The sequence below is a fragment of the Schistocerca nitens genome, chromosome 5, assembly GCF_023898315.1.
Source record: "Schistocerca nitens isolate TAMUIC-IGC-003100 chromosome 5, iqSchNite1.1, whole genome shotgun sequence".
NCBI classification, from domain to species: domain Eukaryota; kingdom Metazoa; phylum Arthropoda; class Insecta; order Orthoptera; family Acrididae; genus Schistocerca; species Schistocerca nitens.
The window spans coordinates 483478037-483504901 of NC_064618.1; the positions used below are offsets into that span (position 1 = coordinate 483478037).

The 26865-nt window shown below is 39.4% G+C and overlaps 1 protein-coding gene across 1 annotated transcript in view; it reads left to right on the top strand.

Annotated features, from left to right (window-relative positions):
* Positions 1 to 26865, top strand: part of LOC126260543 (E3 ubiquitin-protein ligase MYCBP2-like) — an 831093-nt gene that overhangs the window by 200707 nt on the left and 603521 nt on the right. The window contains exons 19-27 of the mRNA XM_049957878.1: positions 8707 to 8834; positions 13924 to 14058; positions 14161 to 14252; positions 14368 to 14548; positions 14727 to 14925; positions 18901 to 19044; positions 19634 to 19773; positions 23971 to 24210; positions 24715 to 24909. Coding sequence (XP_049813835.1) covers positions 8707 to 8834; positions 13924 to 14058; positions 14161 to 14252; positions 14368 to 14548; positions 14727 to 14925; positions 18901 to 19044; positions 19634 to 19773; positions 23971 to 24210; positions 24715 to 24909 — 1454 coding nt within the window. The remainder of the gene's footprint in view (positions 1 to 8706; positions 8835 to 13923; positions 14059 to 14160; positions 14253 to 14367; positions 14549 to 14726; positions 14926 to 18900; positions 19045 to 19633; positions 19774 to 23970; positions 24211 to 24714; positions 24910 to 26865) is intronic.

The window sequence follows — 26865 nt, forward strand, 5'->3', positions numbered from 1 at the left end:
TCCGATGACGAGCTGATAGCCGACTTAGAACGACGTGGAGTGCATTTTGTCCGTCGTGTCCATCGAGGACCCAAAACTAACAGGGTGGCCACCGGTGCCTTTATCTTGGCCTTCGAAGGTGATGTCTTGCCCGAGAAGGTCAAGGTGATGGTTTACCGTTGCGGTGCTTCCAGTGCTGGAAGTTTGGGCATATGTCCTCCCGTTGCCCATCCAGCGCTACATGTCGAGATTGCGGACGCCCTTCTCATCCAGATTCTCCATGTGCGCCTCCGCCTGTATGTGTCAACTGTGGGGAGCACCACTCTCCATGCTCACCGGATTGCCCCATTCTTCATAAGGAGCGGAAGATCATGGAATTTAAGACCCTGGACCGGCTTACTTATCGAGAGGCAAAAGTGAAATATGAACGGTTGTATCCTGCTTCCATTCGAACTTCTTATGCTGCAGCCACGTTATCGTCGCCCACGCGAGCGACGGTTGTCGCCTCATCTGTGCCGCCTTCGGTGGGCCCTCGGGGCCGTGCATCTCTGTCTGCCCCCCTCGTGCCTGGGGGCAAGGCTTCCTCTGTTGCCCCCTTAGCCGTTGGGGGCAAACCCTCTTCTGTCGCTCCCCCCACACTTACTTCGGGAGTGACATCTCCTCCAAAACCGGGGGGCTCGATCCCTCCCCCTCCTCCTCCACCGGCGTTGCCTCTGCCGGTTCCTCTCCAGCGGAAGGGGTCCCTCGGGGCTCTGCCTTCCTCCGTTTCTTCTCCTACCCAGCCGGATGTCAGCCAGTGGCTGAAGGTTCCGCCACCTGCTGGTCGTAGGGCTTCTACGTCGTCGTCAGCCTCTGATGCTCCCTCAGAGAAGCTCTCCCAGCCCTCTCACCCTAAGGGCCGACGTGAGAAGAAGGAACGGAATGTGTCCAAGAAGAAGGACGTTCCGGCAGTTTCAGTACCGCCTGCTGTCCATAGTCCTGGCTCCGGGGATGAGGTGGATATCCTCGCATCTGCTGCGGATCTCGCCCTCACGGAACCCTTGGGGGCCTTTCCTATGGACACAGCTGACTCTCCCCCGGTGGCGGCAGTTGACTCTGAGGCGCCGTCTGCCTCTTAGTCGCCTTCACGCCCTCCCAGTCCCTTCCTGCTTCCATTCTCCAGTGGAACTGCGGCGGTTATTTCCGCCACCTGCCTGAGCTCCGGATGCTTCTGAATGATTCCCCTGTTCTCTGCATTGCTCTGCAGGAAACTTGGTTTCCTGCAATGCGGACCCCCGCCCTTCGCGGTTATCGGGGATACTATAAGAACCGTGTTGCCTGTCACCGAGCATCAGGTGGAGTTTGCCTCTTTGTTCACCACTCTATCTGTAGCTCGCCAGTACCCCTTCAGACGCCTTTAGAGGCAGTCGCTGCCAGGGTTGAGCTCTCGCCGGCTATTAAAGTTTGCTCTGTTTACGTTCCTCCGGATGGGGAGCTCCCCCAGCATGTCTTGGCTGCACTGCTGGCTCAACTCCCGCCACCTTTGCTGCTTCTGGGCGATTTCAATGCCCACAACCCTCTATGGGGTGGGACTGTCTCCGATGACCGCGGTCGGGCCGTGGAGCATGTGTTGGCTCAGCTCGACCTTAGCCTCCTGAACACCGGTGCTCCCACACATTTCAGTGTGGCCCACGGCTCGTTCTCGGCCATCGATCTCTCTCTTTGCAGCCCCGGCCTTGTCCCATCTCTCCACTGGAGAGTGCATCCTGACCTGTGTGGTAGTGACCATTTTCCCATCTATTTGTCACTGCCCCAGTGTCATTATTCTGGGCGCATGCCCCGCTGGGCTCTCCAAAGGGCTGACTGGCCAGCTTTTACTTCCGCGGCAACCATTGCGTCTCCCCCACAGGGTGACATTGACGAGGTGATCCGTGTCTTCACCACGTCAATCATTTCGGCGGCCGAGGCTTGTATCCCCCGCTCTTCTGGAATCCCTCGGAAGAAGGCTGTACCCTGGTGGTCGCCGGAGATTGCTGAGGCTATTCGCGACCGTAGGCGGGCTCTCCAGCGTCATAGGCGGCACCCGTCTCTCGAGACCCTCATCGCCTTTAAGAGGCTCCGTGCCTTCGCCTGTCGTCTTATTGCACGGTGTAAGCAGGAGTGCTGGGAGAGGTACGTCTCATCCCTGGGCTCCCATGTCTCCCCCTCGCTCGTGTGGTCCCGGATCCAGCGGATTTATGGATACCAGACCCCTATGGGTGTCCCTGGGATCTCCCTGGACGGCGCTGTCTGCACGGACGCTGCCGCCATTGCTGAACAGCTTGCCGCGCACTTTGCGAAGAGCTCGGCGACTGCATCTTATCCCCCCGCCTTTCGCTCTCTCAAGGAGCGGGCCGAGCGGACGCAGTTCTCATTTCACACGCGTCATTCTGAAAACTACAATGCTCCTTTCAGCGAGAGGGAATTCCTCGCTGCCCTCGCCGATTGCCCTGATACAGCACCAGGACCGGACTGCATCCACGCGCAGATGCTGAAGCATCTCTCCCGGGACTGCCAGAGACACATTCTCGCGGTATTTAACCGCATTTGGTGCGAAGGCGTGTTCCCGTCACAATGGCGAGAGGGTGTTATTGTCCCCATCTTGAAGCCCGGTGCGAACCCACTGGCGGTGGACAGCTATCGTCCCATTACCCTCACCAACGTTTTGTGCAAATTGCTCGAACGTATGGTGGGGCGGCGTTTGTGTTGGGTCCTTGAGTCGCGCGGTCTCCTCGCTCCATCCCAGGGTGGCTTCCGTCGGGGCCAGTCTGCCACGGACAATTTGGTGCGGCTGGAATCTGCTATCCGTACGGCCTTTGCCTGACGTCAGCATCTCGTTGCTGTATTTTTTGATCTGCGGGAGGCGTATGACACCACATGGAGGCATCACATCCTCGCCACGTTGTATGCGTGGGGTCTTCGTGGTCGGCTCCCGGCTTTTCTTCAAACCTTTTTATTGCGTCGCTCTTTCCGGGTGCAAGTCGGTGCCTCCTCTAGTTCCTCTTATACACAGGAAAATGGGTCCCACAGGGCTCGGTGTTGAGCGTGTCCTTATTTCTAGTGGCCATTAATGGTCTGGCGGCAGCCGTGGGGTCGTCGGTGTCTCCTTCTTTGTATGCCGACGACTTCTGCATCTCATTTAGCTCCACGACTATGGAAGTCGCTGAACGCAGGCTGCAGGTAGCCGTTCGGAAGGCAGCATCATGGGCTCTGACTCACGGTTTTCAGTTCTCTGCAGCCAAGACTCGAGTTATGCACTTCTGCAGGCGTCGGACGGTCCACCCTCATCCTGAACTTTACCTCGACGGCCACCTGCTTGAAGTGGTGGACACTTGCCGCTTCTTGGGACTCGTGTTTGATGCCCGGCTCACTTGGGTTCCTCATATTACGCAGCTGAAGCAAAAATGCTGGCGGCTCCTCAACGCCCTCCGCTGCCTTAGCCACACGTCTTGGGGTGCAGATCGCTGCAAGCTGCTGCAATTGTACAGAGCCCTTGTGCAGTCTCGGCTTGATTATGGGAGCCTGGCGTATGGGTCTGCATCACCCTCAGTGTTGAAGTTGTTAGACCCCATACACCACTGTGGGGTCCGGCTTGCAACTGGCACTTTTCGTACCAGCCCCGTGGATAGTCTACTGATCGAGGCCGGGGTTCCCCCACTGCGGATTCGCCGCCATCGACTGCTCGCCGACTATGCTGTCCACGTGCATTGCTCGCCAGGCCATTCCAATCGTCGCCTGCTTTTCCCTGCCATGGTCCTCCATCTGCCCGAACGGCGACCTAGGTCTGGTCTTTCCGTCGCTGTCCGCGTTCAGTCCCTGCTGTCGGACTTGGGTTCATTCCCTCTTCCGCCTCCCTTCCGGGTCCGTGCACCTACGCCTCCCTGGTGTTTGTCCCGTCCGTCCGTCCGTCTGGACTTGGCACAGGGACCCAAGGACTCGGTTCCGCCTGTGGCCCTCCATCGCCGTTTTCTTGCGCTCCTCGCCTCATTTTCGGACTGTGAGACTGTCTACACTGATGGTTCCCTGGTTGATGGTCGCACTGCCTACGCTTTTGCTCATGCTGCCCATGTTGAGCAGCACTCCTTGCCGGCTGGCTGCAGTATTTTTACTGCAGAACTGGTGGCCATATTGCGCGCTCTTGAGCATATGCGTTTCTGCTCAGGTAGGTCCATTGTGATCTGCAGTGACTCCCTGAGCAGCCTTCAGGCCATCGACCGCTGCTACCCCTCTTCTCCTCTGGTGTCCTCTATTCAGGAGTCTGTTTTCGCCATTACCCGCTCTGGTGGTTCGGTGGTCTTGGTTTGGACGCCAGGTCATGTTGGCATCCCGGGGAACGAACGTGTAGACAGGCTGGCCAAAGGGGCAATCGACGCCCCAGCTTTGGCGATCGGCCTCCCAGCTCGAGATCAGCAGCTGGTGTTGCGCCGTAAGGTGCTGAGTGGCGAGGCGTGACAGCCCCGAATAAACTGCGGGCTGTCAAGGAGACGACCGATGTGTGGCGTTCCTCCCTGCGGGCTTCTCGCAGGGACTCGGTGGTCCTGTGTCGGCTGCGCATTGGCCATACATACCTGACGCACGGCCATCTGTTGCGTCAGGAGGATCCCCCTCTGTGTCGGTGTGGGTCCCGGCTGACGGTCGGCCACATTTTGCTAGTGTGTCCTCGACTGCGCACGCTCCGGCAATCTTTTAATCTCCCGGGCACTTTGGCTTTGGTTTTATCCGACGATGCCTCCATGGCTGACAATGTTTTACATTTTATCCGTGGTAGTCCTTTTTATGGTTCGATTTAGGGAGGTCCTGCACCTTTCCCTTTCTGTGTCTTTTGTCCTTGTGTCTGTTGCTGTTCTGGTGTGCCGTCAGATGGTTGACTCTTTCCCTTTTTTTGTTCTCGTGGTCAGTCAACCAGTCTCCTGCCATCTTCCTTTCTTCTGTTTCTTTCTGTCTGGTGTTCCTCTGTCCTGTTCTTGTCTGTAGTGTTTGTTGCTGCATTTGTGTTCTTTTAGCACCTGGGGGGACGTCTCCTCCCCCTTTGGTTTTTACCTGCTCCGTAGGTTTTCGGCTCGCCTGATTTTGGAATGGGGGACTGATGACCTTCGCTGTTTAGTCCCCCTTCAACATCCCATCAACCAACCAACCAACAGATAAGAATTTCAATTGAAAATTTCTGAGGGGGAGACCATATTCAGCTACAAATGTTTGTAAAAACATGTTGTTTGATGTTTCATCAAAATAATGCTTAAGTTTCTATGTGACACTCTAAACAAGCAAATATATAAACTGCATCTTGAAATCAATAAACAAATGGATCTTACACCTACCTTTTTTTCCACATCTTACATAACATCAATAGCCAGATGAGGGAGAGACAGCTAGTCACTTGTAGAAGATATAAAAATTTAATTCCAGTCTCTTACTTCAAAGATTATGAATTATTCTCTGACTACAAAGATTAGAAATTATTCTTCTGATTATCCCCCACAAGTCAGAACTTGAATTCAATGACAGATAATTAAACCACCAATATTTCACTTATCAGCACAAAAATTACATAAGTCACAGCTGGATTAATGTAGAATGAAGAAAATGCTGTGAGTTCAAAGATCGAAAGTATTTTTTAAATCCCCAATTTAGATCAAGAAAGTCATTTATTGCTATTTTGTTGAATACACTGAAACTTGGAACATACTTCATAAGAGCTGCTGGTCTTGTACTAATTGCCTAATTCAGGTAAAACTGACCCAAAACTGCTTGCTAACATTAATAGAAAGTTTGCAGAAAACAGAGTTCATGTTGTAAAGGCAGATAGATATAACACTGCAGTAGTCACATATGATGATGATTACATCAACAGAACTCTGAAATTCTTCCCTCAAAATTTCATAAACATCTAGAAACAAATGAAATAAGATGTCATGTGGCTAGGACCTCCCGTCAGATAGACCTTTCGCCTGGTGCAAGTCTTTTGAGTTGATGCCACTTAGGTGACTTGCTTGTCAATGGGGATGAGATGATGATGATGATGATGATGATGCAGACAACACAGCACCCAGTCCCTGAGTGGAGAAAATCTCCAGCCCAGTCAGGAATTGAACCTGGAACCCTTTGCATGGCAATCCATCACACTGACCACTCAGCTATCAAGGCTGACGTAGTAACAAGTAATAGGTAGTAAAATATAGTAGATATAACAGAGAGATGGAGGAGAAAGGAGTTGGTGAATCTTAGGTAACCAGAGGGAAGGAGGATTGTGGTTGAAAGTCCTATTGACTGCAGGTTTGTTGCAGACAGAGAACAAACTGAGATCAGGGAAGAGTTGGGAAGGAATTTGGCAGTGTGCTTTCAAAATGAACCATCCCAGCACTTCCTTTAAGCATCTTGGGGAATTATTGAAAACCTAAACCTGGATGGCAATTTGAACCTCTGACATCCCAAATTTAACTTAATCTGAGATAGCATTTGCGGAAACCAGAAAGAAAAGCAGGGCAATAAATAACAGGTGAACAGAAATACAGTAGACGTAGTATAAGAGGGAACAGCCAGGGATGGGAAAATTAGGAGGGAACATGAAAAGACCAAAATGGTGAAGAACAAGTTTGGTTGTACCAAGCATTTACAGTGATGCTGATTCCTACTGTGAAATTTCTAAGTAATTTTAATGGAGAGTGTGTCGAGGTCATCCATTTGATGAAAACTGTCTTTCTTTCCCTTCCCTTCCCTGTCTTTTTAAAGCTTATTTGGCAAAACTTCAGTGGCATTACTGGCTGCAATTAATTGGTGTATTTGGTCTTTCCCATCCTTTGGTGATATAGAAAAAAATCTGTCCCTGCTCAGGCATAAGTTACTAGTCTCATCTCTCCTACCAGAAATTAAGTAAAAATTGTTCCTAACAACAACTTACAATTTAATGAATGAAAATCATCTTTAAAATGCATAATACATTACAGTTTTAAAGTTAGTGTGCAAACTCATGTTCCACTAGCTCTAAATACTGCTGTTTACTTCCTATTTCCTGCAGTTATAATAACATACTAAAGTCTTAGCTGATAAATGATGATAGCCAATTTGGTTCTTTTTCTTTGGTCCCTTTAATGTTTTATGTTGTGTACATCTGGATGTGTCTTTTTCCATTCAGTAGAGATATCTTCATTTCAACAGTGTGGAAAAGACAGCTTGCTACGTACCGTAAAGAAGACATGTTCTTTACGGTAAGTAGCAATCTGTCTTTTCTGCATTGTTGATATTCATACCTGGAGTTTCATTGTTAGATCTCTGGATTTGTCAGTTCTCCAGGATCAATGACTAGCAGATGAACCACCAGATGGCCGATCTGCATCTGTCACCATGTATACATGAAACTTGTGTATGAGTCACAAATTACATATAAAGAAATCCAAAGTATTGCAAACAGTTTTGGGAAAAAATATATTCCTGACACTAGAAAGTGTGTGACATCACCAAATAGCCATAGTCTAAAACTGGGAGTTCAGCTTATTATTGCAATTATGGAAAAGCATTGTTCTCCCCTTTTTCTCCTTTTCAGTATAGCTGTTAAAATGAAACCTGCATAGAGAAAGGTACTTTTTTCTGCTAAGTTTATTCAAAATTGAGTGTTTCTGCAATTGAAGACTTTAAATAAAAAAAGACTTTAAGTGTCAAAGTCATGAATTTGAGAAAATTGTGTTTTAAATATATTAGGTAATTTATGGTCGTAATTCCACTATTAATGTGTTTTATTTGAAAGCTGAGTGTAATATGTATCTGGTTTCCAAAAGAAATTACAAACATTGTATTGTAATAGTGCAAAAAGAATACTGAAAGTGCAAATACAATGAGAAGCTCTAAGTGCCATTGTTCATTACTCAACAACAAGTTAGTAAAGGTTCATTCTGCTTTTCTAAAACTGGATGTGGTCATTATTTTTGAGGTACTGCACAACTTCAAATATTTCTTCTTTTCTTTGCAGATATGGTTGTATCATCAAGGGCAGATAGTTGCTTTTCTTGATGTCATGTACTTGTACACGTTTTCTCAAAATAAGGATACCTTCCCAGGACTGAGTTTCATTTAAGTTTCTCCTGGTCTTAACTACGTGGGGCTTATGTTTGTCCAACCATAGCCATTGTGTTTTGGATATGTTTAGATTTGCTGTATTTATATTACAATGTGCTGCTTTCTTGAAATCTAAGCAGTCAGATGCATTCATATTACTGATGATAAATGACTTTATTTATTATGATTGCTGTATTATGTCCTTACATCTTCTGAAACAATACATTTGGTAGCTCAAGAATAAACAGTCTGTCCAGTTATGGTGCAGGTTAGCAGTCAGTAATGAGACTTACCTCCTGTGCTGGAGAGCTAAACATCTGCAGCCTCCACCATTTTATCTAGCACTAAGGAGTAAGCACGCAAAACATAAAGCCTGTCATATGTTAACAACAGTGGCTGTTAAAATGCATACCATCTGTTGATTGCATTTGGCACTACATTTTCATTCATACAGTTTGTGCCTTTTATACATTACTGGGCTTGTTATGTAGATCCTATTTCATACAAAACCTCAAAATTCCATATTACGGAACTTGTCTTCTTTATTTCAAGTCTTAAATTTTTATAAAGCTCTATTTATGCATAATTTATACATTGTGTTTATTGTGTGATTGAAACAAACAGTCATTGAAGAATAAGGTATTATTCTACAAATTTCAGGCCATGGTGGTGGATGGGGCTACTCCGGGCATTCGATTGAAGCTATTCGGTTCATGGCAGACACTGACATCCTTCTTGGTGGCTACGGACTTTTTGGTGGTCGAGGAGAGTATACAGGAAAGATTAAGGTAAGTTTCAATAACATTTATCATCTTGCATGCCACATTGTTACAGAGACCAAATTTCAATTGTTTCAGCTCATTTAAAAATTTGTTGCGACAGAGTTAAAGCAAGGATTGGCCGGTACCAGCATAGACATGGGATGTGGTACTTGCTAGAATTACTTCTGAGGAACATAGGAGAGTATAAAAAATAAAATAAAATAAATGAAAGTGATTAGAGAGAATAATAATAGAATAACTGATCATTTGAAACTGTGGTGGAAGGATAGCAGGTTTTACATATTCAGAATGTTGAGAAGAAAATATTTTTGCGGGAGGTGAAGTGTTTAATGTATTAAAAAGGGAGAAAAATAGTTCGTGTACAGAAAAAACTGAAACATGGTAGATTGTGAGAGATAGTTCAGTTATGAAGAAAGAAATTATGATGGTATGAGAAACTGGGAGCATGGATATGTTGTTTGCAGAACTAAACCTCAAAAAATAAAAGTGGTTCATGTTTGAAAAAACATTAATAATATTGATGAAATACTGATCATCTTACTACTGAAGAGTAGCTAATTTTGTTTTATCAGTATGAATTTCAGTCTCCGAAAATAAGACAGCATTTATTCACAACAAAACTGTGTACTATAAAGATTAGTAACCCTGAAATGTGTTAGAGTTTTCCTTACAGCCAAGTTCTATTTTAGTTTTTAGTAAACTTTGTCCTGTGAATGTCAATATGCATTTAAACAACACTGTCAGATTAATTACGATTATTATTACTAAACAAGCAGTAGTCTGAAGAGCTTCAGCCCACCATTTTTCCACTGGTTCAAAGAGTGAAACGCCAAATTAATTCTCTGTTGAGCAGAAACTGTTTTAGCATATAACTTAAATGAAAACACTTATATAGTATTTGCAAAAATGTGAAGAACTTAGTGGCCAAGCATTGAGACAATGTTGCCAAAAACAGAATATAGATAGTATCAGAGTGTAACATGGAGAAATATATTTAGATGACTAATAAATTTAAATGATTAGTCACATTGACAGAGAAGCGAATAACTTACGAGGTTTAAGTGTATGTAAATGTGCACTATAACAAATCATAACAGACAAATTTAAAAATGAACTGATAGGTGATAAATTTTAATCTCATTGACAAATTTATTTGTGATTTGTTTGTGTCCCTTCCATGGAATGCATTGGATGCAGTCCTTTGTTGCATTTTTTAAATTTATTTATAAAAGTTGTAATTTTTCTTCCACGGACTCTTAGCATGTGTGCACTGAATTTATCATGCTTATCTGCATTGTAAAAGTTATATACAATTACTTGGTGTGTTCTATTTAAAGATTACAAACTGCACAGTTATAACTTAGGATGTTGAGAATAGGAATGTGTCATACAGTTTTGTTCTAGTATATATTTAAAAAAGATTTGGCAGCAGCAGACAAAGGTACAAGGAAAAAAAATTGCACAACTGTTTACCTTAGGAACCAAATATTCATTTATCTGAAAAAAAAGAGGAAAGAAAGTTTGAGGAAGTGAAGAAATTGGTTACTAAATGTGTAAGTTGCCTAGGACTCATTATGAGTGTGAACTGAATTCTCGCAAAGAAATGGTCCTATCTTACATGTCGAAACCTGCATATTTTATATGGAAGGATAAAGAAATATACTGTCAAAATTCCAGCTGCTAAAATGTACCATAAATATTTTTAAAGAAATTTTGAAAATTGCCAAATTCGTAGCTCACCAGGCAGCTGGCAAAATGTACACCCCTTGTGGTGTTGTGGCATACTGCACAAATGTAACACAGCAGTCTCATATATTTAATTGACAGCACATTAGTAAACAGATAACACTGCACATTTGTAATTGTAAAGTGAATTTCGGTAAGTATTAAGAATGGAGATAAAACTGGATTAATATTCATTGTACTTTTTTTTTTAATTTATGTCTGCTAATAGCATTTGTCTGTACAGGTTCCAGAGTTTCACAGTAATGTGGAGTCCAGTTAATGTTTTCAGTCTTGTAAAAATGAAATATGAAGAAAGTGGTACTTACATGTGTCATTTGTTAGTTAATTTTGTGGACATTGATTCATGTGGTGTCTAGCTTTCATTAGAAACTGCGGAAACTTAAGAAGAAATCAGTAATAATTCTGACAGTTCCATGAATTGTGTTTTGAATGATAATTGTTGTTCCAGTAAGAATCTGGAACAAGAATACATTCCTAACCTGAAGGAAACAGGTACAGTAATAGCTTTCAATGTCAAATCATAGGCTGTGAATTTCTGGTTAAACAAAGGAGGGAGAAAATGCCTAAAATTATATAGTGTGTAAAGCTGGTTTCATTTCATAATGTTTGTTTGTGAAGCATATAAACAGAAGAAAGACTGACACAAAGTTTAAAAAAAGCACCAAAATTAAACTTGTGAAAATGTGAAAGAAAAGCTATTCAAGTGATTTAAAATTTTGCATGAGAGATAATGCACTGTTACCAAGGAGGATCAATGAGACCATGCTCTTCAGATTGCAAGTGAGATGAAAATTGTTGGTTTCCAAGCTTCTTTGATCTGTTTCAGCAGAGTTGAGAAGTCATACACAATAGGAATTTTAAAATTATGAAGTTTCCTTCAGATCAATGTGTGGAGGAGATGATTTTAATTGACAGTAATATAGAGAAATTCATAGCTGGTTTGAAGTAAAGCTGATCAGTCAAATTTCAGGAAAGAACTTCATGCTGTATCATTGCAGGATGTATAAAAGAGAGTCGGTTGTGCAACCAATTAATGCTATGGCACTTTCGTATACACTAATGTCAGTGATACATATGAGTGGATTACTGTCTCTGTTGCTTTCAATCTATTGTCAGGAACCTCAAGGCAAATTAAGCCCACAAACAAAAAGGAAGGCCTTATTTGTTACAGAAATCTTGTAACTGACACATCAAAATTGGCATAAATGGGAAAGCATAATTTTAGCCATTTAATTTGTAATGTCTTTGTACCAGTTGCACATCAAATAATTTGTTACTTTTGTTGAACGTTTGGCCTGGACCTAACAACACCTTCATATTTGAGTAAAACAACAAAATGGGTATTGATATAATTTGGATCCTAACCAGAAAATCTAATATAATTGAACCTCTCAATAAATATGTTTTCAACACTAGAAAACAATTTTTGGAAAGTTGCTGGCAATGTAATATTTGATGGCTCTCTGTAATTTCAAGTTTATCATCAGAATGGTATTCTTACTATTCTTAAACTTCCGTCATTTGTGCATTATCAGTTTTTGTCAACATGTTTAACAAATTTGATCAACTATGCTTGGTACACAGTGCAATATGCAGAACAACGACATCCATCCCCAATCCGTCTAAACAAAATTAGTAAATACTGTGAAGTGCCCGAATGCATTAATTTTTCTTTTATCAGATGTGCCTGGATTAAGGAAAATGTTCATTTTCATTATTCTGTTTACACTTTGCATTTTTGTGACAACTCTAGAGAATAAACAAGAAACTGTTCCATTGTTAATCAAATATGCATTACTCAAAAGCTATCATAAGAACTATGATACAGGAATTGTTGGAAAATGATATATCTATAAGAAATATTTGATTTCCACAAATTAAAGTCGCAATTGATGGAGGTCATCTGTAATGCTACATCAAACACATTCTTGATTCTTTTTTTCTCATCCGCCAGTCAGCTTTCGAAGCATTACATCTGAAACAGCTTAGCTGTCAATATGACCTGCAAGTTATTTATGATGCTTGACTTTTTTGGTATGGTGTAGGTGTTTAAGATCTGCAAGTGTGCACCCTGGACTTTTATGTTACACTATGCTGTCTTGTAAAGACTGCTTTGGCTCATTTGCCGAGTTGTGCACTAGGCAGGAAGGGCTATACAAGCTGCTGTTATAAGAGGTGCTGCATGTACAAAATTGAGTACCTTTCACATTTTTTTAAGTACTTGCAGTGTGTCCTAACAGCAGAAATTTTGAACTTGCAATTTTTCGATGTGTTCTTCCTGCATACAAAATTCCAGGGTAGGTTTAAACATGTTGGATTGGACAATTCCCTTGTTGGATCTGTGGGTGATCTATTTATTCCATTATTAGTCCCATTTCCTCCAACCTTTTTCTCTCTTTTGCTGGATTCTAAAAACTGTAGTATGTGATTTTGTCTGCTACTGTCTGTATAAATAGAATGTTTTTCTATCTGTGATTCATCATCATTTCATTTTGAAGACTATTTACTTGAGCAAATTGTTATATTCTAGTTTATGTTAAGTCCATTACGATAACTTTGCTAATCCATGCTCCGTGCTAAAGATTGCTACTAATAAGATATACTATTCTTTGTGAAGTCAAATAGTTAAAACATATGCCAGTACTGTGGTACCCATCATTTGTGATTTTATGTACTTCAATGCTACTGAGAATGTGAACATGGACAAAATGGGAGAGGTCATCATAGACTGTGGAGATGGTTGGTTACTGCCCTAAAATTTACTGTCTTCATTTCCTGGTAATTTTCATCTGAAAGCTCCATGTCTGTGTACATGTTTGATTGATTATGAAACTATTTTTTTGATGTTTCCACCTTGAGGAAAACACACAGTTTGTTGGTTTCCTCTGTTTACCCATAAATTTTCAGTCAACATTTACTTACATTTTACAGTAGAGGAAAGAGAACCCACTGATGATGGTGTAACTTCACCAAAACAGGTAGGGGTACACAGAGAAAATCAAGAAATTGTGTTTTGCTCAAGGCATAAAAGAAAAATCTTGAAATGGTTTGTGGTGTAGATATAAGAAATGTATGAACTTTTTATTTATAACCACACAATGGCCGTTGTCATGATACCTGAACTTTAATGAAGATCACTGAGCCGCTACAATGTTGGTTTTGGGTGAAGTAGTCAGTACTGTTTACTTATGTAGGCATTTCCTCATTCCTCGCTGAAGTTTGTTGAGTATATTATGGCACTTTCAATCTTACTAAAAAATACCATAATGAAACTGATGTACCATTTTATTTCTTAACGCAAATTACTTCCAATTCATTTCTGCAAGTGAAGTGTTCTTACTTGTTTCAGTTATTTGACATTGGTGTCGATGGAGGTGAGCAGGAAATTGATGGAGAGATGTTAGCTGAGACAGAGGAAGTTCCTTATGAATGCGGTCCACGTCAGAAGTATCCCATGCTCTTTGAAGAACCCATTCCCTTGCAGGTTATTCCTTGTTTTACATACAAGCAAATAAGTCATGTCCTGCCAGTAAATTTTTAGTATTAAAAATTACCAACTACAGTAATGATTTTATTGTTTATTCAGGCTAATAGGTGGTATGTAGCTTGGGCAAGAGTGAGTGGACCATCAAGCGACTGTGGTTCAAGCGGACAAGGGATGGTAACAACAGAAGACCAGTAAGTTTCAAAATTGTTATCACTGGCACTGTAGTCTATATGCAAATGAAATTACATGTTTTTAATTACTTTCTGTGGTTGGTTGTCTAAATTACCATAAATATTTCTCCTCTAGGGTAGTTTTTTACTTTAAATCATCAAAAAAATCAAACAATGGAACAGATGTTAATGCAGGGCAGATTCCACAGCTCCTGTACCGTATTGTTACACCTGAAAATCAAGCACCAAACCGCCAGCTGGACCAGTCAGAACCTGTATATATACTGAGTAGAGAATTCTCTCATTCCGTGTCAAGGGTGAGTAAACTCCATGAGTGAGACAATACTTGTTAATGTAAATTGTGAATTTAAATAATTGTTTTTAAATATTTTCTAGAATACTTACAAGAACTTAGACACTAATTTGTTTACATGAGGCTTGTTTTCTTCCTGTGCATGAGGGGTTTTTTTTTTCACCTAATCTTCTTTGTTGCAGGAATGCTTCCAGTCACTCCTGGCTCTTCTACAGTGGAGCTGGAATACTTTCAAAGCTGCTGTCATGGACATCACTCATTTGAATGGCACAACATCAGGACACCTAGCAGCGATGCTGGATTTAGAAAAGCTCATGTATATCAGCAGGGCAACACTTAGACTTCTGCGTACATATACAAATGAGATATACCCAAATCAAGGTTAGACACCTCAAATTTTAATGAACATTGGAGAAATTGGCATTGAAATTCTGTAATAATCAAAACATTGCTGATTTATTTCTGTTATAGTTTGATATAGTTTTGACTTCTGTATGCTTATTTAAATGCTTGAATGTCATATTAGCCTCACTGTGGTGGTTTTCTGCCAGTGCACACTTGTGATAAGATAAAGTTTCTGGATGTAGAGTCAATCATGGTGTGAAATAACTATTATTAAATGGATAAAACTGATATTTTGCCCAATTTTGCAGGACCTCCTTCTAGAAATTGCTGTACAGTGTTATTAGAGTCCATTTATATTTCATCATGACCCCTCTACTGGGCTGGAATCATGTCATAATTTTTTCCATGGCAAAAGTGTTGGAAATGCTATTTCTTATTGTCTCATTTAATATTAGCAATGATTGGCAGTTTGATGAATGGTATTTAGAGTTGCAGTGACAGTTTCTTGCTAGTCAGTGAGGCCTGCAAGCTGTAATCTTCAGTTGGTCAAATGGATCCTTACATGAAGAACTCAATATATCCTGTAGAACATGTGAAGGGAGAATGAATTTTACCTGTAAACCTGATGGTTAGCTTCAGTGTAAAGTCCATGTTTAGGAAGGTATGAGTAGATGAAATAATGTGCATCATACAGGAGCCTGTCCTGCCAGAAATATGCAACCTGGTTCACCTGTGGCTGTTATTAAATTACTTCAGATGGTAGCCAATATAATTTGAGTATACAAATGCCTGTTTTGTTCATGAAACGGCAGTTTATTATTCAGTGTACATATAAAGTTTCTAAAGCTACCTCTCTCTTATTAAAGTGTACTCTGACTCCTTCTATATCCCTGTCAGTTCTCCTGTGGAACATGGCGAATCTAAAGAGCTTTCTATGGAACAGACTTATTGGTTATGTTGCCAGTGGTACCCTCAAATTTTTCTGTGATGGAAATGTCTATAACATTGTTCACTCAGCCTCATTAGACTAAATGAGAAACTACTTCGTATAATTAGTAGCAAAATTGGCGTGTGAAGCCACCATAGTGACATGAAACCCAAAGGCTTGCATGGGGCAGGCAACCATGTACATTTCAAGAGCAAATGTCTTTTTTTTCCTTTAAAAAAATTCTGATTGTAATGCTAGCAAAGTCTTTTGCATTTTTAACTGAAAGAATATATTCTCAGATCACTGTTACAATTATAACAGTCACATGAAGAAGAAAATGGAATCTTCCAGCAGTAAGTCAGTTATTGTGAGCAAAAGTTTTAAACTGGATTTAAAAGACATCAACAATCCCAATATTAAAAATTTTCAGCTAACAACTAGTCATTTTAGACCCTCTGAACGTGAATACATTGCTGTAAATGCTAGAACCACTTACTTTTTTTGTAGGCGAGATTATTCAGGATAAGTAATTGAAGAATGATAAGAATATTCCAGAATGAATTTTCACTCTGTTACAGAATGTGCATTGGTTTTAAACTTCCTAGCTGTGTCCTGGACCACAACTCTAGGACTTTTGCCTTTGTGGGCAATTACTCTACCGAAGGAGCTATCAAATCACAACTCACAACCTCCCCTCATAACTTTATTTCTGCCAGTACCTCTTCTCCTTTCTTCCGGAATTCGCAGAAATTCTCGTGTATATCTTGCAAGACTAACATTTCTGGAAGATAGGATATAGCAGAGAAATGGCTTACCAAAAGCCTAGGTGTTGTTTCCATAATGAATTTTCATCCAGTAGCAGTGTGTGTGATGGTTGAAAACTTCCTGCAGATTCAAACTTTGGCTAAGCCATTTTCCCATTTCATCCTCTCATCCAGATATGAACAGAGATCTTCAGTGAAGTTTAGAAGGTAGAAGAAGAGGTACTTGCAGAAGTAAAGCTGTGAGGGTGTGCCATGAATCATGACTGGATAGTTCAGTTAGTAGAGCACTTATCTACCAGAGGCAGAGGTCCCAGGTTTGAGTACTGGTCTGACACACAGTTTTACTGTACAACAAAGTTTCAGATGAGAATATTACTCAGAAAGGTAAATGTTTTATGTTTGAAAATAAACACAATCAGAAGTTCTCACAGTAGCTGTCAGAATGAGCTCTCACTGTGTACAGATACTATGTGTTTTGGCATATGAAATCACGGACATAAACCAGGAACTTCGAGAATTGTAACCTATGTTGTAACTGAAAGGTGGAATTCTATTATTCGTTGCTTTTTGTAATTATTTGCACTCTTTGTTCATGTCTATTACAGAACTGATATGTTCTTCCCATTACTATTTCAAGGTCCACAATTTTCCTTGCAGTTATTTTGGAGGAGTTTTTCAGTTTAAGCTTTGCCTCTGTGTGGGAATGCCATTTATAACTTCCATTGTTGCTGAATATGATCTCATAGTTTTAGATGGAATATAATATCTTCCTTGGTTGTAGTGCAAACCATGAAGCGTGGAATTTGTTAGTTAAGATGCCATTTTTATATAGGGTGTTGTCTGTTGTTGATATTGATTCATGTTCACAATATAGTCATACTTTGCTACACTCTTAAATCCTTGCTAATTAATTTTTTTATTTTTATTTTATTTATTTGCTTATTTAGCCTGACCAGATTAGGGCCTTAAGGCCTTCTCTTACATCTTACCAGGAACATCACATACACATATATTACCAAGACATTCATGAAAATGATAACAAACTTAGAGATGATAATAAGATAATAATAGTAATAATAATAATAATAATAATAATAATAATAATAGTTCACAATAATGAAAGTAAGGATAAATGGTGTTAATAACAGTAAAAATAAAACAAAGTGCATTAAAAATAATATAGACTAGTTTAGAAAAACTTAAATCATGTTTAGTGCTGTCAGAAAAAGAAAGGATGAAGAACAAGAAAATTGGAATGATAGCAATAGTGGCTGTTAGGAAAGAACTTGATTTAAGTAAGCAACTCTGTAAGTGAGGAGTAGAGAAAACTTGTAGTTTGAGGGGGGGATTGAAGAGAGTGGGCTGCAGACCAGTATGTGGGAGAGATAGCCATTGTGAGAGAAGGTGAGCCATTAGCTGCTTTTTGAAGCCTGGAAGTGATTTAATTTTTCTGATATTTTGAGGAAGATTGTTCCAAAGTCGGGTACCGGATACAGAAAATGATTTAGTAAACATGACGGTGTTGTGTGGTGGTACTGAGAGGATCTTACTTTGTTGAAATTGAGTATTTCTGCTGTGCTGTTCAGATAGTAATGTAATGGCTGGGGATAAGTAAGAGAGAGTCTGATGATTGAGAAGACGATGGAGTAAACATAAAGTGTGGTAGTCCCTAAGTTAATCATAAAAACAGCATAAAAACTCTTATGGTTGCTGATGTTTCCTCCTCATAAGCAGAGATGAATAGTCAGTACATGATTAGTTGTCATATAGGTATTACACAAATTAAAATTTTTTTGTTTACTATTAATGTAGATAAAAATGAAACATGTAGATATCTGCTAATTGTGTAGCTGTTTGAGCATTTTTGCCCAACACACTATTAATTTTCTCTGGCTGTTTTCAAACCATTTGGCAATTTTGTTTTACAATTAAAACTTTTTTTCCATATATAGAAAAATGAAATAAAATTCAATAGAAACAGATTTTATAGGATTGGCAGATATTTAAATTCTTGTAAGAAAGTCACAAAACCCCATTTTTAAATTAATGAATGGCTACCCAAACCTGCCATTTGTATTCTGCCATACAACCAATTATGGAAGACTCATGCAAGGTTGTGTTTTGAACAAATGTGATGTTTCCTGTCATTCAGTATAAAAATAACTATGATCTCTTTGTGATATATTTTGGAAACTGAGTGCCTAATTGACATTTCTTATGCTCTAATAAAGAGGTAGTGAAAATTAATATCAAATTGAAATGTCACAATAATACTGTTCCTGAGTTATTTTGTTAATGAAATGTGGTATTTTATTCTAGTTGGTTCAAAGAAACTTCAAACTGAATCAGTTCGTTTGGCAGAATGTATTGGGGACGTAAGAGCACTGTTGAGGCAGATTCTATCAGATCACTTGCCTAGTTTTCACATTCCACGAAAAAGTGGGAAAGTACGGAATCAGAAAGGTGTGTAGCATATCTTTCATTGTGAGACATTATTATTTAGTAAAGAATAGGTGTTTTTTTGTAACTTGCAGCAATTAATTTAGGAGCTTTAGTATTATTATTTTAAAAATTACTTATTATAAGCTATTCAGAAATAAAAATGAAAACAAACATTTCTGATTAAAGTAAACAAAAAGATTCACCTTGCAAGTAGTTGATACGGTTACTTAAAAGGAAAATGCTTAGGAATTTTAAAGCACAATGCAAATTTTTAAGTTAAGCGTAGATGACATCAAGCATGAATTCAGTAAAACTTTATGTAAAATTTCTATATGTACTGTGAAAGGCCATTCATTTGTAAGGATTAAATAAAACCTGGCTAAAAAAAGAAATATGGTGTGTTCAACATCAGACATGTAATGTTGGGGTATTCTGGAGGTACTAATATTTATTACACAATAATTCACGATAATTTTGCTGTGAAGTCAAATTTGTCATTTTGTTGTCTTACGTGCCTAGGAGTTCAATCTGCTGCTCTGTTTTCCCATTAAAAATATTTAAAATCTCATAGTAATGTATCAAATTAACTATATCTTTATTTGGGTTGCAGGCTCAACTCCCTACATGAAAATGACAACGAGTATATTACAGGAGTGCCATCAAACGTTTGTCTCTTGTTTTCATGCATTTTATCCCACAGCTTATTTGAAGTGGACTTCTCTGTGTGATCTGTTAGCAAGTATGGATAAGGTAAGATAAAATTCCTGAAAAATGTAATTATGTTTTGCTTCTCTCTATAATAGTACTCTAAAATTTTATACTACTTCTGTTCTGAGGCTCTCCTTAAAAATTTTACTCAAATTTCAGTGTAAATTGATATTTAATACACTGAACATCAACCTTTTCTTTCTTTTGTTCAGCATTTGTCCTACCTGTGTCAGGGTCAGTCAGTGAGTGACTATCACTGTCTCTTATTTGAAAGTTTTTTATTTTAATTTTAATTTTGTGCCCAGATGCTTTTCCTGTCACCAAAAACATCAGTTATACTAAAAGAGAAAAGCCAAGTACACTACCTGTCTGTGGTCTATATCAACTTTGTTCTTTGTGTATTTGTCTTTTGACTCTGTGTATTGAATTTCTCTCAGCGGGTGGGTTCCTCTCATCTTTGTGTCCGAGTAACCTGCTGCTTCTTTTTAACTTTCCCCAATCTATCTCTCTTTTCTTGCCGAGAGAGTACGTGAAAATTCGGAAAGCTAGGATTAGTGATTTCAGTTGTGTGTGTGTGTGTGTGTGTGTGTGTGTGTGTGTGTGTGTGTTTGGCAGTACTGAAATTTCACCTCCTGAAGGACACGGCAACCATTTTGTCTCTTTGTCACTGTATAGTTTTCTCAAATGAATTTTCCATCTGATACATTTCCACATAGTATCTTGTCACTGCTGGCGAAGACAAGTTTTTGATGAAATGTCCAAATCCTACTGTTTGTGTTAGTGAAATCAGGTATGCTACTTAATTTGCAAGATATTATCTCTTTTATTAAACACTCTTAGCCTTCCCTTCCTTATGCAACTGTAGACTAAAAAATTTTCTATTGTAAAGCATGTAGATTGTAACTGCTTACAGTGTTTCTAGTTAGCATGAAGACAACTTCTTAAACAAATGTATTTTAGTTGTTAATTTTTCAGATTTATATTCTTCTGTATAGAAATGGTGCTGTGTAGTAAATTTTTCCACTCTTGTTTTGGCATATCAGGCTCCACTAAACTGTATCCCCAGAAGTGTAGTTGATCTACATCTGCATCCATACAATGTAACTTTCTGTGAAGTGCATGGCAAAGGATGCTTCTCATTGTGCCACATATTGGAGTATCTTCCCATTCAGTCACAATGTCTCTGTAAGCCGTAATTAGTTTACTCTTGTCTTCAGGGTCACTATAGGAGTGATGGGAGGGGTTTGTAGTCTATAACTAGATTCATCACTTGATACTGGTTCTCAAAACTTTGTATGTATGTTATTATGGAAGAGATGAAGTCTGTCTTGACACTTCTGCTTGTTAAGGGTTTTCAGTGTGATCATGCTGCTCATTAAAGTCATAGATAACCTTAATAATTGAATGAATTCATATTCTCTTTTTGCAACATTTCAGACTTAGTTGCATTTTGTTCTTGTATACTAGTAATTTTCAGTCATCATTAACTCTTACTTCATTGTTGACAATGGAAACACAATCTGTGCGAATTTTGGTACATCATAATTTTTGGGAATTATATGTAGTGGTCTGTCAGTCAACTTGTTTTAACTTCATGTAAGAACTGTTGTGCTGACGGTAAGAAATATATATATATATATATATATATATATATATATATATATATATATATATATATATATATATACTAAAAGCTAGATTACAGTACTAGAAATAAGTAAAATATTATCATCAGCAAACACAGAAAAGCACTGAATGATAAAAGGTTGTTAGTATTCAGGACTGAAGTTAGCTAATGCACTGCCCAGTATTGTCATAACTCTTCCCACAGTGTCACTTAAGTTTCATCAAAAGAAATTCTTTCTACAAAATCCATTCTACACATTAGATTGTTAAACTTAGAATAAGAAGTGTTTTGAAAAAAATGTATATAAATAGCAGTAAACCATTTTTCTGTGACATATCCAGAAGAATGTGTTATTATGTTATGTATCAAGGACTGTAACCTATGCTATATTTGTATATATGTCATGAAGTAGCGAACGTCATACAATCCCTAAAAAATCTTAAATCTGTGGGCTGGGATGAAACTCCAACAAATATCATAAAGGCAGGTAAAGTGACAGCATTGCACCTCAACTCTGTAAAATAATAAACCAATCATTTGATGAGGGTTGCTTTCCAGACAGACTGAAATATGCCGAAGTCTGTCCAATCTACAAAAAGGGAAAACATGATTTAGTAAATTTCCGCCCAGTGTCTATACTCACAGTTTTCTCTAAAATAGTTGAACGAATAGTATGTAATCAATTAGAAAAGTACAATAAGGAAGGTAATATTATTCTCAATAACCAATATGGGTTTAGGAAGGGACAAAACACTTGACAGGCTGTAAATGAACTAATCTCTAAAGTAAGTAAATGCCTTGACAACATACAAAGTGTATCTGGTATTTTTTGTGACCTCTCAAAGGCGTTTGACACAGTAAACCATAAGCTACTGCTCCAAAAATTGGGTACCTATGGCTTCCATGGAAAATCAATAAGATGGTTTTCATCTTATCTCAAAAACAGATACCAAAGGGTGGTAATACATCAAAAGGGAGAGAAAACTTGCTATAGCTGAAAAGAAATTCAAGCAGGCATGCCCCAGGGCTCGATATTAGGACAACTTCTGTTCTTATATTACATAAATGACATGCCTAGCAAACTAAATACGGATACAATACTTTACGCAGATGACTCAGCTGATGTAGTCTGCTGCAAAAACACTGATGAATTAGTGAGGACCACGAAACAAACTTGAACAATCGATAAAAGATAATGCTATGAAATTAAATCTTGAAAAAACCCAAATCATACACTTCATGACCAAACAAACTACTGAATGTATATCACAAATAGAATATTCAGGTAAAGAACTGATCACAGTTGATTCTGTAAAATTTCTTGGGATAACTTTAAATAAAAACTTGCAATGGACCGACCATGTGGACAGTTTACTGAAGAGATTAAATAGTTTAGTTTATGCAATGAGGGTACTACACAAAGTAACAGATTTAACGGTGAAGAAAACTGTATACCACACATATTTCACAACACTTATAAGATATAGAATAATTTTTTGTGGTGCTGAAAAGACAAACCTCCTTTGAATCTTAAAAAAAAAAAAAAAAAAAAAAAAAAAATCAGAGCAATCAGAGCATTCATGCAAACCACTATTCAAAAACCTGGACTTCATGACAATCCCTTCCATCTTCATATATGAAATACTTCTCTTTGAACAGAAAAACTTGCATCTGTTTGAAGGAAATACATTCACACATGCCTATGAAACTAGACATAAACGGCTCTGAAGATCAGAAATAAGATAAGGTCAATATTTGGGGAATCCACATTGGAGACCATTGGAACATACCTAGAAAGCAAATGTTATTATAGTCTATAAGAACTTCTAAATGAATAAACAGCAATGTTATAGTTTAGAAGAATTTATAAATAGGAATAGGGAGTAAGGATACAAGTACAAATGGAATACTTTCAAAGCCATATAGATACAAAGTATACACGTTCACTGTATATTCATGTTTATATATAGAATTATAGTTTGAATGGCGGTTTGTATCCCGTTCAAAAAAATGGTTCTGAGCACTATGGGACTTAACATCTGTGGTCATCAGTCCCCCAGAACTTAGAACAACTTAAACCTAACTAACCTAAGGACATCACACACATCCATGCCCGAGGCAGGATTCGAACCTGTGACCGTAGCAGTTGCGCGGTTCCGGACTGTGCGCCTAGAACCGCTAGACCACCGCGGCCGGCGTATCCCGTTCAGTAAATCCATTTTTCATATAGGTGTTTGAAGGCTATGGTAATGATTCGATGAGTTACAAAAAGATTTAAAATATAATGTTGTATTTTTATTATAATAAGCAGTGTATGTATTACGTATTTCCTATAGTATATAAAATACTGTAACAACTTAGGTTAAAGACTGACGAGTCACCAATGTTCTCAATCGAATGATTGTATAAAAACATGTTATGTGACAATAAAGTATCTTATCTTATGTAATGAATCCTTCAATGTAGAATAAAGTATTATTATTATTATTATTATTATTGTCATTACTTCTGATGTATAATTTGTGTCATTTAAAATTTTATTATAGAGTCTTGATAAATATTTATTAAGTCATTAGTTAAATGCAAGTGGTAATTGATTGTATTCATTATAGGCTCCTGGAGAAATTACAGCCAATTTGGATCAGTTGTTAAGTGCGGTATTAGCTGCACTGTGTAGTCCAACTGTTCGACTGCGTTCAACATTTCCTATATTATGTGGCACCCTGGATGCATCTGATGTGTCTCTCAGACGACAGCTTAGTCCCTCTGACAATACAGGTTTACCAATGGTTCCCAGTATTGATGGACACCATTATCCTATACTTGTAGAACAAATGAGCTACAGGAGTCAGGTAAATGTGTTGTTGGTTGTTACATATGGCTATTTCAGTAAAAGTGGTATTGGTTGTATAAGTGGAATCTAATAAATCACAATTATTTTCCTTAATATTGTTAGTTACTCTATTTATTTTATAATTCATTTCTCCCAGCAATTTCATTATATTTTTCTTTCCCCATTTGATGAATGTGGGATCAAAAACCTACTGAAAATCTGATTTATGTTTCATCACTGTATATTTTTTTCCAACTCAATAGATGACTTCCATTTCAGGCAGACTCTATTATATAATGTGTTGATAACTAATGATTTTTCACAGTTTTTGTGTTCTTAGCATTTTTTGTAATGTGGTTATCTGGCAGATTTCCACTAAATCTTCAAAAGTATTTATAATTTTTTTCCTTCCATAACCAAATACTGAAAAATACTGAAGTGACTCTTAAACCATGACAAACATAAATAAATCTGGTTTATTTTATATTTGGTGAACTTCCACAACACTTATTTTGTGTTCCAGCTGGAAGGCAGTTGCATAGTAAATAACTGGGTCTTCAGAGATGTTCTTGACAGGTTACTGGATTTAGTCACTATTCCTGTAAAGCAAGCACTGTGCCAGGAGAGAGTGACTCGCTCCCAAGAACTAATAAAGAATTGCTGTCACCTTCTGGCACGTATAATTGCAGAGTTGGCATCTCAGTCAAGTGGAACAGATGTAAGTATATGTCTTTGGTAGTATGCTGTTCATACAGAGCAGTGAATATGCATAATGTGTGGTAGTACTGGTTGAATATATTTTCTTGGCCTTTGTCTTGCTATAAACAGTGTTCTAGCAAACTGATAATTATTTGCATACAGTTACTTAAAATAAACTTGCATCTTCCAAAAATTCAGCATTTTTTAAACACTTGTTACCTTCCCATGTCACACTATGATTAAATTTAACATTATCCTAAATATTTCCCCTGCTTCCCAGAATTCATCAAAAGATGCCAAAATAACTCATGTAGTGTACAAGGAGTGACTGTTTGGACCCTTTCTCTTCATTTGATGTATTATTACCATGGATGTCAGAAGTAACCTTAGCACATCTTATTGCAGTCACATAATAGGCACACCCTATCAGACGTAGTGCCGCCTGTGAAAGAAGTCAAATCGTGTATTAGCTCTGCTGTAACTTTTTCACAGTCTTTTCTATGGGCATGACAAACAACCAGCTGCCCACTCAAATGAATGGCCACAACCAAACTGAAGCCAAGAGCAGAGTTGATTACACATTGGGGAACAAGTTGCTCAGCTTCAAAGGTGGCCTTAGAAACCTTGCCATTTGGACATCTATCTGTCCTCCCCTTATATCAGTTTCTCTGAATTATGTAAATGAGATTTGATCCTACAACACATCCTCTGAACCCACAGTCCTCCTAGCCTCAGTTTCTGCTAATCCCCTGTAACACCCCTACTTCCACCAATAAACACAAGAGTCTGCCCTCCCCCCCCCCCTGCTACCCCCCTCCCATCCCACCCTCCTGCCACTTCACTCATTCCACATTCTCACTCTCCTCCTCACATCTCCTTCTTTCTGTGTTCTATCTCCTAGTCTTCACATCATTATATGCAACATGCGACTGCCCCTGTCTACACTAGAGCAAGTTCGCTGGCACCACATTCCCATCCTGTGCACCCAATGACTCTCCCTCCCAGCTGACAACCACCTGTGCGTATAGTCCACTCTCCCTTTTGTCATCTAAAGTTTCAGTCAGTATCTTCAGGAGCTAACTAGTAGAGAGAGAGAGAGAGAGAGAGAGAGAGAGAGAGAGATAGGGTGCACCCCCCCCCCCACACACACACACACACTCACACCTATCTTCATTACCCCAGAGGGGTGTTGTCAGGACAAATGGATGAGTGGAGACAGAAGGTGGTGACAGGGGGAGGGTTAGGGAAGGATGGCTGACTGCTGAGAGGGAGAGGTAGGAGGTGCATGGGACTCAGATGTAGTAGTAGTGAACTCATTCCAGTTGCAGGTAGTGGAAGTTGGATGAAGAACACAGTGATGTAGAGGAATGGATTGCAAGTGGGAGATAAAACAAAGGAAGAGGAAGTTATGGAGAAGAAGGGTGTGAATGCAGCGTCATTGAACAATCACAAGGCAAAGGTAAAGGTGGTGTGGGGCAGGAGCAGATATTGAGACCAGGAGGATTGCAGGATTGAAGGATGCACTGCATTGTCAGCTCCCATCTACTTAATTCAAAGAAGCTGTGGGGAGAAGGGCCTGAGAACAAGAGAATGATGTCTTTCAAGGTGTTCAGAAACTAAGTGTACTGTGACCATAACAGGTTGGTTTTTAGGTTTGACAACAATGAGTGGTAGAGGGGGTTCCCCTGACCAAAGCAAGCATCACAGCAATATCGTAGTCAGTAAACTCACATTCTAGTGTCCAGCTCTGTGAAAGATGTTGGTAAGAAATCCTGCCAAGAACAAGCCACATGCTGTGATCTGCTTTCTGTTTGCAGAAGGACTAATGCCTTCCAAAATATTTTTGCAAATCAAAATGGTACAGTGAATGTTATGAACTGAATGATTGTGCGTAAGTGGTGTAGGGAGTTCAGTGAAGGCAGAACAAATGTTCATGACGATTAGAGAAATGGAAGACCTTCCATTTTGACTGTGA